Genomic DNA, 18,291 nt, shown 5'->3' with positions numbered 1-18,291 from the left:
GCCGTAGGGGTGCAAATAGACCAGGGGTGTTAGGAGGCGCACCTGAGGGGGTTGAATGAAACCACTCCAGATCCTCTGGGAAGAAAAAAATAACACATTACAATCACAGTAGCATGAAAAAAAAAGAAAAGAAAAAGCATTTTAACTATTTTGGCAAATAATTAGCATATACAAATTAGACCCACCGTTTTGCTAGTCTTTGTGTCTGATGATTTTAGGTTTGTATAGGTTCCGTGGCATGGGCAGAGACTGTTGGTCAGTGTCCCCAAATATCAATCTTTTCTTATGTTCTCATAAGAACTCCTTATTTTGTCTCTTCTGATGACATAGTCGATGGTGTCAAACTGTTTCTTCAAAATCTCCCAGTCACACCATTGTATAAAGAACACATTTTTAAACCATTTGTTGTATTCCTCGTTAGATACAGGATAACGGTTTTAACTTCCATTCTTCATGACCGCGGGTAGCAACTAACTTCTCCCTTTCACTGCATACACTAAGGAAAATAAAATCCTCTGCAGGCCTAGTGAAACGGTCTGCTTCCACACGATAGATACTAGAGCCATCACGACTGTCCCATTGAGACACATACACCAGCTCAGGCAAGCCAGGATTATCAAGGTCCAGAGAGACAACATCACGAAAAAGGCCCCAGTCTTTCACAGAAATTGTACAGGCTGTTTTGGCTTTGCTAGATAGTTCTACAGCAACACTAGTGTAAACAGCTAATGTTACGTATCCTGCACTGTATTGAATTGAATAACGGTATCCATTGACACCGACATATTCCAGATCAGATGTACATGGCTCAGTCATGCTTGTAGGAAAGATCTCCGAACGGAATCGCTTCTTTCGAGGGGCCTGACTCAAACTGCATGTTGTTCCAGTATCAGTCTCACCGCATCCCCATAGCTCTTTTTGGCGGGTTAGGCGCATACCAAATGTAGTGGCTCCTGTTCTAGATGTCTCACCTTCTTCAACAAAAGATGATCCAGATTGTTGTCCAAATGCGGGGAAAGCCATGGCTGAAAAACGATTCCTCTTTGCTTTTTCCCAAAAAAAAAGAATTAAAAAAGTGAAAACTCCAGAGTACTTTGAGGAAGTCTGAGAAAACGAGGCAGCAAGCGAACTAGCAGAACAGCTAAAAATGGTGGATAAAAAAGTGAGCAGACAGCCTTGAAACAAGGGGGTTTTAAACACCACAAACCCCACCCTTTGGGCGTTTTTAAAATCAAACCAATAGCAAACCCATTCTTAACAGCTAACCATTGGTCTATCAGACGTTATACACCTTTTTTTTACAAAAATGTAAATGATGCCTCACCCCCACGTAAAACCATGACGCACCGCGACAACCGACGTCATCACATCCGCTTAGATGCGCGGCGCTCGCAACGATTAGATGCACTACCATATTCGGCCACTAGATGGCGCTCGGGTGCCGACGTTCGACCGCGACGTCATCACATCCGCTAGATGCGTGCGCAGCTTCGACGATTAGATGCACTACCATATTCGGCCACTAGATGGCGCTCGCGGGGTGCCAACGTTCGACCGCGACGTCATCACATCCGCTAGATGCGTGCGCAGCTTCGACGATTAGATGCACTAACATATTCAGCCACTAGATGGCGATCGCGAGTAACGACGTGCGGCCGCGCCGTCATCACGCACGCACATATCATCAGTTGGCATGGCAGGTTTGCGCGTGCGTGTGAGATGACGTCACACATGCACGCGCAAAACCGCCATCTTTATACTACTCACAGTTGCTAGTAACCAAGGAGACACAGAGGATTACAAAAACATGATGGACTCTTCAGAAGAGGTCATTATCTTCACTCAAGTTTCTGCAGGAAAGTCACCAGACAACACAATCTTCTGAACATAGTCATACTGAGAAATCCAGAGAGAGTTGTGTGGAGCTGATAGTCTTAATTAGCTTTGTAGCAACTCATTTGGCAATGGCTTGAATGTAACGGACGTTCATCACAGTAATATCAAAAAGTTACGGACTACTGTTTTAAGGCTGCAACTTAAAGATTATTTTTATTATTGATTTTGAATTTGATATTTATTTTCTTAATGAACTGCTTAATTGTTTTGTCTATAAAATGTCAGAAAATAATGAAAGTTGTCTGTTATCATTTCCGACAGCCCAACATGATGTCTTCAGATTTCTTGTTTTGTCTAACCAACAGTCCAAAATCTCCAAATATTCAGTTTAATATCAGTTATGGCAAACACAACCATAAAATCCTCCCATTTGAGAAGGTGGAACCAGAAAACATTTGACATTTTTACTTAAGCATCAGTGGAATATCAAAATAGTTGATTGAGATGAAAATACAAATTTAAGTTCATCTAAAGGTCAAATGAAGTGCAATAAAACTTATAGGGTACCATATAACAACATAGAGTAAACTGACAATATTCAGACACCAGGACGTAAACAAAAATACATACAAGCAGAAGCTAAGGAATCTAAATAAGATGAAGAACTCAGACAGTCATAAATAATAAGAGATAACAGTGCAGACAATGTATTGTTGTTAAGATGACTCTATAAAACAGACTGAATACTAAATACAGTTCCAAAATCTACTGTTATCATCTCACAACTTTATTAGAATCTTCAGTGCTTCTTATTGAGTTCTATTTTATTGGTTAGTGTTTTCAGATGAAATGTGGGAAGAAATGACTGAACCATTTCTACAGACTGGAAGAACTTTGAATAGTTAATCCTCTTGTTATGCTTTACAGTATGAATATGTTACATGAATTATATTTTTCTTGAGTACAAAATAAGTTTTAAAGAAAAAGACGTAAAAACATCAGCCTGTGCTGATATGTGACATTTCCCTTTATTCTACCTCATCAGTCTGCCTTATTCTGTTCAGAAAATACAAAAACTCATTTAAGATTAACTATTATGCTTTTCCGTATTTCCTGTCATATCTATAATGTCATAATGTTGGATTTTAAAGAATGAGGTAAACATATTTCAGAGACATCCCCGTGAGCTAAAACGTTCAGATTTCCAACTGTTCTGAACGCTCCAGTTCCAACAGTTTTTTCTACTCTCAGTTAAAGGGTACCTACTGTTCTTTTCAACCTGGAAAAAAATCTTTGAATTTAAATGATTTTGACAGTTTATCCATAGCCTATACTCTGGCTCAAATGAATACGGGCGGCCATCCAATTATAACAACCTCAAAATCATTTCAGATCAATTCAGAGCCATTTCACTGAAAATCTGTTAGATAACAGGAGCCTATCATTTCTGTAGCCTTCTCCGAAACAACAGACTCCCTGAACGCCTTTTCTCGTCTCGTGTTCCACTCTCCACACCGCTGTCTTCAGACAAAAAGTCCCGTCCTGAGATGGATAAAGTTGTCAGACACTTTTAGTAACAATCTGAGCCTGTCAGTACCAATATAAATCACTTTTAGTGGACAAAAAACAAGGCTCCACAATTGCCCCATTAGGTTACATTGTAGCTTTGTTCGTGCTGGTCTGTCATTGTGATCTCTCTCAATACTGGACCAAATTCTTGGTCACATTCTATTAGACACAAATGCATGAGGACATGGGGTCAAGGTTAAAAAAAACTGTAGTTACCTTTGAAGTGTTATGCAACTCTAAGCCGGCCTCCTATAATTGGTCATCTGCTCCAGGTAGGCAGGTGTGTTTCATTAAATGAAAAAAAGACAAAATGGCAAAAATTATTTAAAAAGATGGAGATTTTTTTTTAGTGTAGACAGAAATATCTAACTATAAACTGAGGAATCTCTGTGGGTTTCAGCAGTGTAGACAGAAATATGACATTAATGCCTCTTTAAGTTCCATCCAGGAACCAGAAACACTCAAAGAAGGGAGGAGAGTAGAGGGGGGGTGTGATCTGTTTGGAGGAGGGACTCCATCATTTAGAGAAGTGAACAGTTCCTGGTTTACCAGTGAAGAAGAAAGAGAGGCAGCGTTAAACCATCAGATCCTCCAACATGAACGTCTGTCAGTCTCTGATCTGCTTCTTCTTCCTCAGTGAGTAAACTCAGTTTCTAGTTCTATCATTCTGTCTCTTTTTACTCTGAAATTGTTCTTTATTTTATTCATTTACAGTCGCTCAGTTCAACTTTGCAGCAGAAGGGAAACAGTTTCTCATGAGTAAACTCTCTTACAACACATCTTATTAGCCCAACATCATGTTGGTTTCTGTGGTTAAACAGGATGTGATGAGATCTTTTACTCTGAATAACAGTAGAAATACAGTGTGAATAAATTGACTATTATCATCAAAATGTACTTAAGGTACCAAAAGTGAAAGTTCTCACTATGCAGAATGCCCCCTTTTAGAATAATGCAGATTATAATATTATACTTATTAATGCATTCATGTGTTCATCACGTTAATATCGCAGAGGGTAAAGGTGGAGCTCATTTTAAATACTTTACATACTGCTGGGTATTAGTTAACTTTTTATTTATTATTAATCTAATTCACTTTTGACCTGTGCCTGTTGTTGTGCTGTACTTGTTTTCTAAGCAGTTATTAATGTTGTATTCTAACTGTAACAGAGGAAATAGTTCTGCTGCTTCCCCCTGACTACAGTTTGTTGTAGCTTCACATCACAGGAAACTCCAGATCTAAACCTATAGAGGTTCACAGAGAGAAAGGAAGGGAGGAAAGAGGAAGGAAGGTGATCAACTCACCAGTACAGGCTCTGACTTTATGTTTTCTTTTAATAATGAGATGAGATGCCACTCATTGATTTTCTGTGAGGCTCAACAAACTTGTAACCCATCCCAACACTTTGGTTTAAAAAGAAATTGATCATAAAAAAGGAAACTACCTAATAAACTACTTCAGGGGTCTTCAACGTTTTTTAAGCCAAGGACCCCTTAACTGAAAGAGAGACGGAGCAGGGACCCCCTATTACATATATTGTATAAAATGAAGTTACATATTAAACTGGGCCTATAATAACGTGTAGGGCGGCCTAAAGCCTTTATACATACTTTTTTGCATAGAACACTAAGCCATTTAAATAATAATTGTTTGCATGATTTTAATGTTACACATACATGTGGTACAGTGAATCTTTACGATTAACTGTATCTGTGGATGGCAATCGTAGAGACTACCTTACGTATAGATCAGTAAGCCTGTCATCAGTGGGGATTTATATTTGTTAATCATATGTTCGAGTTAATTGATGAAAAAACTTTTAAAATTTGCAATAATTTGGAGGCCCCCCTGCAGTGAATTTGAGGACCCCCCAGGGGTCCCGGACCCCCTGTTGAAGATCTCTGAACTACTTCATTTTAAATGAATGAATGCCATCTTACAGAGGAGAAACACAGAGAAACCTGGAAGACACAGCTGAACAGTCTAACAGCATTTTGAAAACTACAGCTTATGAATACATCTTGTTTTTAATTCCTTTTTTTATTTTGACATTGCATGTGGACATTTTATTATATTATGTTTCCATGTGTTTCATTATTGTTGACTGAATCACTTCATTGCTTTTTGAGTTGTTTTTATTCTCTGGGGAACATTAAATCAGAGTCAGACTGTGAGATTATTTTAATGCTTGAAATCTGAAAGAATCCAGATCTCTGTTGTTTTAAACTGTTACCCCTCAGTCACAGACTGGTTGAACTGGGCAGCTCCCAGTATGACTGTGGGGATCTATGTATGATTTATGGAAATGTGAAACAAAACAGACTGCAACATCTTACAGGAAGTACAGATAGTAACTATTGATTGTTCATCTTTTTAACAGCACTGCAGGATGGAAACATTGGTCTCATCAATGCAGAAATCATCGAGAGTACAGGAACTGAAGGAGGAAACATCACAGTTAGATGCTCCTTCACTTTCTCTGGAAGGAGGAGAATCTTCTGTAAGGACCAATGTAAAGAAGGAGACATTCTCATTGACACAGAAGAGGACACAGCACAGAGAGGCAGATACAGCATTAAATGTATAGAAGGAGGTTTTCCAGTATCTAAAATAATTCTGTATGTGAGCATCAGAAACCTGACTCAGTCTGACTCAGGACGGTACAGATGTGGTTTGGTCAGAGATTCATTCTCATCATCATACCAGGAGATTGAGATCCGAGTTACAGATGGTGAGTTTTTACTGAGAGTCATGTTATTAACTGTTCACTGACAGCTGCTGATGTTTCAAATAACTCAACATGTTTAGTCTAACAGTTGTATTTAGAGCTGCATATTTTCATCATTGTGAACTCTGATAAATGCTCCTTTAACAGTTGATGTGTAAAATATGTGATGAACTCCAGACGGTCCCACACTGCAGCTGATTGGAATCTTGTTGCACCAAACCCATTGATGACCTTCGGGTTTTGGGGGTGGGATTAAAAACACATGGATGTTAGCACAGAGTTCTCTGCAGGGAGCATCTGATCATCACCACTTCTTTGGATCTCTACAATCACTATCTGATGGTTTGATTGTGTTTTTAATGTTTCACAGCTCCATCCAAATACATGGATGTGTATGCTTGTATGCATAGAACTTATATTCTTTGTTGGTTTAAATGTTATAAAATGGTTATAAAGTATTGATTTGAAAAATATGAAGTTGATGTTACTATTAGTTGGACAACACAGCACGAAAGATCTCTCAGGTCCCTTCTTCACCATCAGTCCCATCGGTCTCCACACTGATGACATCACAGACAACATCTTCTCCTGTCATCTACTATTATATATACATATATATATATATATATATATATATATATATATATATATATATATATATATATATATATATTAACTTTATTTGGAGTGAGCGTTAAAGGGACAGGGGAGAAGGGGTTAACAGTAGCACGTTTTAAATTAGAAATGAGTCAAGTTATTGGTTGCATTTGAAGCAGGAAGTATTACACCCAATCACAGTTATGATGTTAACGCATAAATCAGACAATACACAGGCAATGTAGCAATATCCCTGCAGTTGGGGTCTTGACCGGTCCTGAAATAAAATCCAGAGTGCCCTTAACCGAGACCGATACAAAACCGAGTAAGAATACGGTCGAGACACGAGACCAAGACCTTTAAAAAGGGTCTCTGGACCGGTCTTGGTCTTGAGTACTACAATACTGGAGTGGAGTTTATATTGTTAATGCATCAGTGTTGTTGCCATGGTGATGTTTACCAGACAGCGTCAGGCTATTTCATTTATGGGGGTTAATAATACATGTTGCAGCCGCCTTGTTGTCCATTCAGCTCATTTGATTTACTGTTGGTCTCTCTCTCTCTCTCTCTCTCTCTCTCTCTCTTCTCTCCTCTCCTGTCATCTCTCCTCCAGATCTCCCCCTGGTTTTGGGTGTGTGTGTCCCTGTGGTGGTGGTGGTGGCGGTGCTGGCTGCTGTTCTGCTGTTCTTCTACAAAAAGAGGACTAAGCACTCTGATGGTGAGTTATCTTTCAACATTATCTGCACCGTTTTAATAATTAGTCATTCAAGATAGAGAGAAATACTTTGTCTGTTCCTCAGATTCCAACCAGAGAGGAAACACAGACATCACCAGGACTGAGGTGACTTTCTCTAACTCATCCATCTTTGTTAACTCTCACTGTTAGCTTTTAATATGGCTGCTGATGCACTGAGAGAAGGAAAGGAAACACAGCAGTTCAATCGCACAGTTTGCAATACATGTTCTGTAAAACTACAATCCAAGATGTTAAATTCAAGTATGTGCATGTGCACTACCAACAGTAATAAATAAAGTAAGTACATGTTGTTTGAGAGGTTCAGAGTGGAAAGGTGTGAATATTTAGCATCTTTAAACATTTTATTTGTGTAGTGATGCTCCACTAAAGTGTAAAATAGATAAATGTTTTTTAGCCTGGAGTCTCGAAAACAAGTTGCGAACACCCCTTGGACGGACTTGGATTATTATCAGCACACAGTTGCTTTTTTATTTTATTTAATCCAACAGTTATAGAGCAACATGATGATCCATTTGGAGACATTTTTCTGTCCACCTGATTGAAACAAACAGCAGGCAGAAACAGTTAGAGGTAAACATAGTGGAACATGTATCCTCTAAAGAACCAATATTTATATATATACGTTTTTTAAGATGAAAACCAAGCCAAAATCAGAGTGAATATTAAAGTTGCAGCTTATTCCAAGCTAAAAACATCTAATATGAGATATGTTTGCTCTTCACTGAGAACAGCTGTGGTCAGCTGGGTGTCACAACAGCTGTAATGAACTCAAATAGTGACCTCTTGTTAAAAAACGGCTGAAATGTCATGCTTTTTGGTCTACGACATGCCCAAATTAAAAGTGGTACAGCTCCCATATACTTTGACACTCTGAGGTGTGACATCATTGGAAAGGAAACACTCTCAGTTTTTGTTACAAGTGTCGGGGTGATTCTAGGCCTTACTGACACAGAGTTACAGAGGATAGAATGGAGGTTTTTTATTTTTGTCCAAGTCATACATCTGTAAAATGATTAAAATAAAATACTGTAAACACATCTGGTAAGATACAATTACACCCAGGCCATAGCAACATGTCTCAGCTTACTATAGAAAAAATCCAGAAGCCAAAAGACTCAAAAATAGATTTTATATGAATTTCTTTCTGCAGAAATGTCTGTCCATTTTTCTTATTTGTGCAAAGAAAAAAGCCAATAAAGTACATAATAAAACACTTTTCAAATACACAAACACACCCACATCAACACACATACATTTGAAATAACTACTGTATATACATAAATGTATAGAAATAAATGATTACAAATTGCACAGGGTGTGATATTCTGCTGATAGGCCCTGTTTTTGCTTTGACAAAGCTCCTGCCAACATTTCAATCAGGAGAGACTTCATTGCAGATATGTAATGATTTTTTGTGCATGTGTGTGAAATGTGAAGTACAGTCTTTGGAGATTAGACTCCACCATCATTTAAAAATTCTGAGAAACTTTTAAAAGGGGTAGAAGCCGAAGTATGAACCCCCCGATGGAGTCTAGACACCGATGGTGGCGTGAGGAGCCCGAAGACCAACGCCGAAGACCAACGCCGAAGGCCGGCGGGAGAGGCCTGCTGGAAGATAACCCAGGAGCCGTGAGGGGTGAAGACCGGACGAGCAGGGGAGGAGGAGGGTGGTGCTCGTATCCTGAAATGACAACTGAGCATTGCGACTTAAAACCTCGGCCGCTGCGTCCGGGTTAGGCTACCCTGGATGTCGGCATGGCGACTTAAAGCCTTGGTTGCTGCGTCCGGGTTTGGCTACCCTTGAAGTCGGCGTAGCGACTTGAACCTCGGTTGCTGCGACCGGGTTTGGCTGCGCTTGTTGTCGGCATGGCGACTTGAACCTCGGTTGCTGCAACCGGGTTTGGCTGCGCTTGTTGTCGGCATGGCGACCTGAACCTCGGCTGCTGTGTCCGGGTTTGACTGCGCTTGATGTCGGGCATGGCGACTTAGACCTCGGCTGCTGCATCCGGGTTAGCCCGTTCTTATCCTCGGCTGCTGCGTCCGGGTTTTATAGTTATTCATTTTGATTTATATACTGTATGTATGATTGTCGCACGGCGTACGGGTGTGTAAATAAGAATAAAGCATGAGTAGAAGAGATGCCAACATACGATTATGCAAAATCACTCAATGAATGTGAGAATGATCAGAGATCATAAACACACCACCACCAGTTATATGCATGCTTACTAGGATTATGCCTGAGAGATCTCTGGGTTGCGATGATGTCGCTGACATCGGGACGAATGTAAGAGACTAAGTAGAGGAAGACCATCTGCCGAGATGTTGCAGGGACGTACATGAATGCCTTGATAAGCCCCTTGTAAGCCGCCCCTATTCTGAATACTTAGAAGATGCTTCTAAGATGAGATCCATAGGGTGTAGCAAACAGGAGAATTCCATAGCAAGATGAATGCTGTTTAAACATAATGCAGAGATGAACTCTACAACTTGCTGCCAAATTCAATCAATGACATAAGACAATAACGACCACCGTTTGCCCAGGAAGATGGACTACCACCACCTAACTTAGGATAGGGATTCCCCCAAACTTAACTGGCAAAAAAAAAACGAGTGTCACGCAGGTATTGTTAACATAGTGCCTTAGTAGTACTCAGATACCAACTGACGCTAGAGTGGTTAAGACAGAGAAGCCATCCACACGATGACGATTATGAGAAGTAGTGAATACCAACCACGACAATTTAAATGTGGCCGTACGCCTAAAGTAATCTTTAATAAGATAGAAAGTGTCTGGGTAGATACAGAAAATACTCACCTTCAGCGGGCATCGCAGATAAAAGTAAACGAAATCAGACATAGGATACTGCAAGAAGGATCAATGAAATAGGAGGCTGCGATGACCACAATGCAGACATCAGGTCACGCGACCCATATGCACCATGCTGAGGTTGGCGCGCCCATGACTAAGAACGCACTTACGCACAGAATCTGATTTGCAGGACTTGCACCAATATATTGCCAACATAGGAAAGTCAGTGGAAATGAACGACTCTTATCTTAGTAAATAGAAGTAATAAAACGTAAAACTTGATGAGGCCCCCGCAGATACAAGATAAAATAAAAGTAATAGCCGATGCGAGCAATGCAGCTTGTGAGATAGATGGTCAATAATTAAAATTGTCGAACAACGGAATCGTGGACGCCATTGCACAATATGAAGCTCAGCGCGAAATTCTTTCAGGAAGACGTCATTACCCCAGTCACTACTCCATTCTTAAATCAAATCAGCTGTTCAAGAAGTGACGTGTCAGTTAAACCAATCAGACTCAACCACGAGATTCAAGGGCCAATCACAGCCTTACAACTCTGCTTTAAATCTGTTCTCTCCTTGTGCTGTCAGCTGTTGTTTCAGGCAAAGCGCTCGTCCTCCTCCTCCCCCTGCCGCCTCCCTGCCGCCCCGGGTAGTTGTGGTTTCTCCGCTGACCGCTCTGCGCCTCTTCGGTCCTGTCTCTGGTCTCTTCACCGCCGCCACCAGTGTCTGGTTATGTTCCTATTCCCTACCCCTTTAAGATGATTAATTCGATGGAGTCCAATCTCCAAAAGACTTTGTACATTCAATATCATAGTTGTACAATAAATATTTTTGCATATCTGCAAACGAAGTCTCTCCTGATTGAAATGAATAATGTGCAGAGATACTTACTTTGAAAGACCATATATGAAATATTGAATGCGCGCTACCTGACCATGAATGAGCATAATGCACAAAACGATAGCAAGCAGGCAACAAACACGATGAGAATATTTATGTACAAAAGCAGAATATAGTGCCTTATGCATCCTGCTGACGTCAGCATGACAATATCGCGACAGTTCCGAAGAACGTTTACGGAAACGTAAGCCCACCCACGAACCTTTCCCTAAACTCAACCGTCCCGTTCCTCGCGAATCATGGAAACGAAAAGCCCACGAAGCTTTTCCTTAACCTAACTACGTAAAAGGGGACGCCAAAAAACCCCACTGCGTGTTTAGTTAAAGCGCTTTATATGACGCTAAAGGAGACTTTTAGCGCCAATAACAACGAAAAAGGCCAAGCCGTCCGTATTTTACGAGATGGGGTGGAGAATTGTTGCAGTAAACCAGGCAGCGTGTTTCCTCGCATATGCCTTCTGGAGAAATGACAGCAGCAATCCGGTAAGACGAAGGAGGAGATGAGCTGAAAAGACTTTTGCTACAAGGATAACACTTTTTCATTTGAGGGAACACAAAATCATTAAGCGTTACAGATTATGCAGCCATGCAATATTACAGTTACTGGAAGAAATCAAAGATGACATTGAAGTCTCCGACTCAACGTTCACATTCCATTCCAGCAGTTGTTAAACTCCTCTACATTACAAATATTGGCATCAGGATCATTTCAGTCATAGCATCAGCTGTGGGAATATCGCAGTCTGCACCCAGTCATATCATAGCACAACTTAACGCTTTGTACAGCGCATTAGTTAATACATACATTTCCCCAACAGTAATGCACGAAATAACACGTATCGCTAAATTTTTGTTTTCGTGTTTTGACTGACTTGGTGGCCCATTCAATTGTACATTTAAATGCTGCGCAATTTACGGTATAGTTGGCGGAGAAAGGCGCTGATTACCCGATGAACTGGAGGTTTGGTAAATACAACATAAGCTGAAGTACACCGCGGCGCTTTTAAGGGTTGCCCATGGCGCTGATAACGCTATCGCTCCGCAAATGTAACGTGACATCTGGCCCTCATTTTTCCACCAAAATGCAGATAAATACACAGCTTCTGTTTGTTGGACAAACCTTTTGCATTTTGTAAACTTCTGTTTTCACATCCCAAAAATACATATCCAGACTGGTGCCACAGTATTTGAGATGTGTGGTTAAGTTGCTGTTACTGTATTTTGACTTCATTTTGTGTTCAGATTGACCTCTATGAGAACTGCCTCCACTCTCCACCAGCACGAGAATCACTCCTACAGAGTCTGGATCCAGCCTCCAGGGATCCAGACTACTCTACTCTCTTGGATACAACAACCATGATGATGTCAGCAAGAGTGGGTGCGTGATCACAGAATGCTTGTATCGACAGTTTTGTTGTCATTACTTAGAATACCGCACTATTTAGTTTGTAGTTTGCTTTTGAACAAAAAAAATTATATATAACAAAAAAAAATATATATATATATATATATATATATATATATATATATATATATATATTACATACACATACAGTATATATATATACAAACATCAGTAGTATATATATATATATATATATATATATATATATATATATATATATATATATATATATATATAAATTGGTGCTGTCAGTTAAACGCGTTATTAACCCTGCTAACGAAACTCATTTTAACGGCTAAGATCTAAGATTAACGCTTTTTTGTGACTAGTTTTTTCACATGCTGTTGCAACAACTAGTAACGTTAGAAAAACTACAACACCACACCGGATCTAGCTAGACCGGAAACAAAACAACAGGCATGCTGCACACACTTTTACGTTACGCTTTGAGTGGATGGCGAGCGCGAGACGCCGAAATAGATGCCAATAAGATTCTGAATGGAAAGTTTACTTTTAAAAAGCTGTTGAGGGGGGCAGTAGTTTCACGCACACACAGCCTGAACTCCACGGAGAAAGCAGCCACACTGGAACTGCTGCAAAGTGCAAACGCTGTCTCATTATCCGGTGATCACTGGACGTCAGTGAGTAATCAAAATTATTTACATAGGAGTTACTGCACACTATATTGACTATGTATATCAGCATATGGTTTTAGGACTGTGTTGTTTGTATCATTTTGTTTGGACTGTTTTTGTCATTTGGGACATTGTCCACCCCCTTTTCTGTCCAGGAGAATTGTTACATTCCTTATTAGAAAAATGTAAAGGTTACAAATGTCCTGCTGTGGCATCTGGTTTTGGACCATTTTGTTTGTACTGTATAAGCAAAGTGTTAGTGTTACATCTTAGTTAGGTTAGGTAGGCCTACTTGGAGGAATTGTGCAATAATGACAGATTCACACATTTTTCTTTTGTTTACAGTAAATAAATATTAAACAATTACAAATTTTAAAGTCAAGTTCATAAAGTAACTTCATTTGATTCCCAATCAAGATACACTGGTAAGAATTGCTTTCCATTGTCAATATGTACTTAAAAACAGTTCTGAAATGCAAAATAATACAATTTTATTCATGTGATAAAACATGCGATTAATCACGATTAACTATAGAAATTTGGCGATTAATCGCGATTAAAAGAATTAATCGTTTGACAGCCCTTATATATATATATATATATATATATATATATATATATATATATATATATATATATATATATACACATACATATATATATACAACATACATACATACATACATACTGATGTTCAGCTCCCACTTGAGATCCTGGGAGATGATAGTTCCCAGGAAGCGGAAAGACTCCACAATGTCAATTGTGGAGCCACAGAGGTTGATGGGGGCAGGTGGGGCTGAATTCTTCCTGAAGTCCACAACCATCTCTACTGTCTTTAGAGCGTTGAGCTCTAGATTGTTTTGATTGCACCACTTCACCAGGTGGTCAGCCTCCGACCTGTAAGCGGACTCGTCACCATCAGAGATGAGTCCGATGAGGGAGGTGTCGTCCGCGAACTTCAGAAGCTTGACGGACTGGTGACTGGAGGTGCAGCTGTTGGTGTACAGGGAGAAAAGAAGAGGAGAAAGAACACAGCCCTGAGGGGATCCGGTGCTGATGGTCTGTGAGTCGGAGACGTGTTTCCCCAGCTTCACATGCTGCTTCCTGTCAGACAGGAAGTCAGTGATCCACATGCAGGTGGAGTCAGGCACACCAAGCTGGGAGAGCTTATCCTGGAGCAGAGCCGGGATGATGGTATTAAAGGCAGAGCTGAAGTCCACAAACAGGATCCTGGCGTAGGTTCCTGCAGAGTCCAGGTGCTGGAGGATGTAGTGGAGAGCCAGGTTGACTGCATCGTCTACAGACCTATTTGCTCTGTAGGCAAACTGCAGGGGTCCAGGAAAGCACAAGGCGCTCAAAGGACTTCATAACCACATGACTGAAGTCATTAAGTCCTGTGGTCCTTGGCTTCTTGGGAACAGGGATGATGGTTGAGGACTTGAAGCAGGCTGGCACGTGGCATGTCTCCAGTGAGGTGTTGAAAATGTCTGTGAACATGGGAGACAGCTGGTCAGCACAGTGCTTCAAGCTGGATGGGAAGACAGCATCCGGTCCAGCAGCTTTCCTAGGGTTCTGTCTCCTGAACAGTCTGTTGACGTCTTTCTCATTGATGGAGAGAGTTGTCAATGAGGTGGGTGGGGAAGTGGAGGGGGGGACCTTTAAGGTGGGGGAGGTGGAGGTGATGCACTGTAGCTGGAGCTGTTGGGAGGTGTCGCAGGTGTTACGCCACATTCCAACTTCTGCCGAAAATCAACGAACTTGGCGTGCTTGAGCAGTGGCTCTTGTAGGGGCAGCTTTTTTAGACCATAGTCCACAGCATAGGTTGGAAACGCCAAGACAGCTTCATGGTATTGTTCCATCTGCTCTCGTGTGATGTCTCCATCATCCAGTAGCTTGTTTTCGCTTCACCCTGGTGGTGAATCCAATATTCAGCTTTCTTCCTGTCACAGATACAACAAATCATGTTAACAGAAATGCTGTGTCATGCTGATCATACAATAGCAGCATGACACTAGGCATGAAGTCCAATGTTTTTGGGCTAACCAGAAGCTCAGTGTTAATGGAAGATATGGATCAATGGATGGAGCCTTTAACGCTGAGCTTCTGGTTAACCCAAAAAACTAGGACAACCTTACCAGGCTAAGGCTAGGTACAAGGCAAAGCATGACATGGGGTTCCCCTGTAGTCTGACCTCATCACTTGTAAAATTAGAAGTATTAAGAATAATGATAGTTAAAGGTGCTGTAGGTAGGATTGTGAAGATCCAGGACTTAGCCAAAGAATTTGAACATCAGCATATTCTCAGTCCCTCCTCTCCTTTCTGATAGAGGCCAAACGGTCTCCTAAGCCCCTCCCCCCACAAAGTAAAATGAATGTGTGATCATGAGCAGTGATTGACACGCAGTTATACACCCATGAAGTTCATCATCTACAACGCAGACATTTACAGGTGTAAAACAGTGAGTGAAACTTGCATAAGCTCCCAGAAGCAGCAAAAAACTAAACAAAAAAAACAGCAGAAGCATATCCCACTCTCCCATTGTACCTCGTCATGAAACAAAAATACTGAGGACTGTTCTCTCTGTAGCAGGAGGTTGAATGAGGTGAATACTGGTATGGTGGCCTGGAAGAACAGTAGGTACACCTCCGTCATGGGGTCAGAGAACGCCTTCTGAAGTCTCCTGAACCTCGCCTAATTACCATCGTGAATAAAGGTTGTCAATATCACAAGTGTACAGTTAACAATTCTGTGGTATTTGTAGTAGCTGCATAATGAAAATAGTATGGGGGATCATACTAGCAGATTTGAAGTAGCTGTCCAGAGGTCCATATCGCCTCAGAATCCGTGTCAGACAGAATTCAAGGCTTAACCAACGAACGGAGACATGCTGGAGGATCTCCATATACTCTGCTTCATGGAGCTCACAAAATTCTGTCACATACATTTCATTATAAATCATATGTATTCAAAAACATTTCAATATTATAATTTGTACTGTCAGAAGTGCATACCTGTCAAGTACCCCTTTTGGTTTGTGTTACCCTTAAACCAGTAGCTAACATCAACTACCAAGTCCTCCAAATCAAATTTGGACACCTGCAATATATGATTCAGCAAATCTATCTGTTGCAGTTCTATCTGTCGCTGTTCTGTCTGTCCTGTCTGTTGCTGTTCTGTCTCTCGTTCTGTCTGTCCTGTCTGCTGCTGTTCTGTCTGTCGTTCTGTCTGTCCTGTCTGTCCAGTCTGTCGTTCGGTCTGTCCTGTTTTTTGCTGTGGCTGATCTTTCAGTAAAAAAAAACAAAATATCTTTACTGCTCTTTTTTCCCGGCCTTGCCTTATTGCGGAGCATACTTGAAACCTTGAGGAATTTAAATGATCATGTTAGTTTAATACATCTACACTAATGTATCAATTACTGCATGCCTTTTTCTGTCACAGCTTGTCTTTCTCTGAAGCACAAGTTTATTTGTGCTTCAGAAAAAGGCATGCTGTAACTGATACATTAGGGCAGATTTATTAAACTGTATCCCATGCAGACTTCTACTGTGTACTCGAAAACACTAGCACTAGTTGACTAGACACAGCACTCAAAGAATCTCCCATAAAAATGTGTGAGGTTAATTCGCACTCGCAATTAATTCTGCCCGAAATAGATGCCCGATAAGTGCCCAAAGTGCGTTGCCATATGGCTGTCAAGTGGATGGACTTGCCTAAAAGGACTTTGGTAGTGGTAGCACGCCACTAGGTGAGCTAGTTGGGCTATCTGCCGGTGCAAAAGTTTGACGTCTGACTGAAGAAACAGAGGTTTTCCTGCCTTAACATAACACTATAGTGTATACATACATATAATAACTCACACAAAACGAATAAGCAAACGTTATTTCAAATTTAAGAGAATAAATACTCAAGCATATACTCAATAAATATACTCATTAAATACTCAAAGCATACATACCTGAAGCCGGGGAAATGCGGGGGTAAAATGCGCCTGGGATGGCTTGTGAAGTAACATCGCAAATGTGAGAAAATGTCGATAATTCCACAGACAGGGGGCGCTCTTGAACCCCCTCACTGTCTCTGAAAGCATAACTAGTCGATCACGAGTGTCTCAACAGGTAGATCTATAGATAAGCTCATCTTTCAGGCATTTGACCGACCAGGTTGACACTTCAGCGCGACAAATCGGGGGTGTGGGGTGTGAACTTGTGAAACCAATCAAATGCATGTGTCTCATGGCCAGTGTGTGAGAGTTGGGGGCATAGTTGTAGTGCTGTAACGTTACTGTGCCAAAACAAATGTTTAGTTAGAGACTTACCTTATGTGTGAAATGTGATATATCTGTGTTTAAGGAAGTTAGCTCCTTCACAATTGCAGGGACATGTTTCTCACCCTGGGTCCCCACTTCTCCCTATCCTGGCTTTTTTTTAGTCACTTGAATTTCCCCATGCCCTCTAGCACAATTGTTTTTTTCCCCCTACATTTTGTGAAATATCACTCCAGGAATGTTTGGTCTGTCATGATGTCAGAAGGGGCGTGTATGATGGTGTGACTTTGGCCGCGTGTGTAGTTAATTGTAGTTGCCAGGCATTCAGGTAGACTGGCTTCAGACCTAGTTTACTTGACACATACTCATGTGCTGCCAGTGGCGGCATTTTTTCATGTCACATGGGGGGCGGAACAAGAACTTACAAAAATAAAAAATCCTCTGCCCCGCAAAGCGGTTTTCTGTTAGCCTATCTACCATTTCACTGTGTGGGGAATTGGCGCCCCCCTTGCAGCTGCAGGCGCCCTGCTAGCACCCCCTACTTTCACAATGAAATGGACTAGTCCGTAATGGTGCGGGCGCAAAAGATAAACACACGGTGACAGGAAAAGTGGGACGTACACAGAGACGGAGAAAGACGAGTCTAAAACTTTCTTTTATGTCTGTGGTCTAAACGCAAAAATGAAACAAAGTTACCCAAGCGGCTCAATTAAAAGAAAAAAGCGAAAAGACATTATTTCGGCAGTAGCAGGACCTCCATCAGCTCCCATGGCTGATGATAGTG

The 18,291-nt window shown here is 40.9% G+C and overlaps 1 protein-coding gene across 1 annotated transcript; it reads left to right on the top strand.

Moving 5' to 3' along the window:
- The first annotated feature begins 3,913 nt into the window (after window positions 1–3,913).
- On the top strand, window positions 3,914–12,588 carry LOC120571748. Its single transcript, XM_039820833.1, has 5 exons — window positions 3,914–4,041; window positions 5,787–6,137; window positions 7,345–7,449; window positions 7,532–7,572; window positions 12,445–12,588. The coding sequence occupies exons 1-5, from the start codon at window positions 4,002–4,004 to the stop codon at window positions 12,586–12,588; spliced, it is 681 nt and encodes a 226-aa protein (XP_039676767.1). The 5' UTR covers window positions 3,914–4,001.
- Window positions 12,589–18,291: the final 5,703 nt, after the last annotated feature.

Source organism: Perca fluviatilis, chromosome 13 (genome assembly GCF_010015445.1).
Source record: "Perca fluviatilis chromosome 13, GENO_Pfluv_1.0, whole genome shotgun sequence".
In the NCBI taxonomy this organism is placed as follows: domain Eukaryota; kingdom Metazoa; phylum Chordata; class Actinopteri; order Perciformes; family Percidae; genus Perca; species Perca fluviatilis.
Note: the sequence above shows the minus strand (reverse complement) of the source record. Positions and strands in the feature narration are given on the sequence as shown.

Bases quoted from the DNA above. Each gene is read 5' to 3' on its own strand.
- LOC120571748 (XM_039820833.1), top strand. From the start codon at position 4,002: ATGAACGTCTGTCAGTCTCTGATCTGCTTCTTCTTCCTCA. The intron at 4,042-5,786 runs GTGAGTAAACTC...TCTTTTTAACAG, and splicing joins GATCTGCTTCTTCTTCCTCA to CACTGCAGGATGGAAACATT. The intron at 7,450-7,531 runs GTGAGTTATCTT...TCTGTTCCTCAG, and splicing joins GAGGACTAAGCACTCTGATG to ATTCCAACCAGAGAGGAAAC.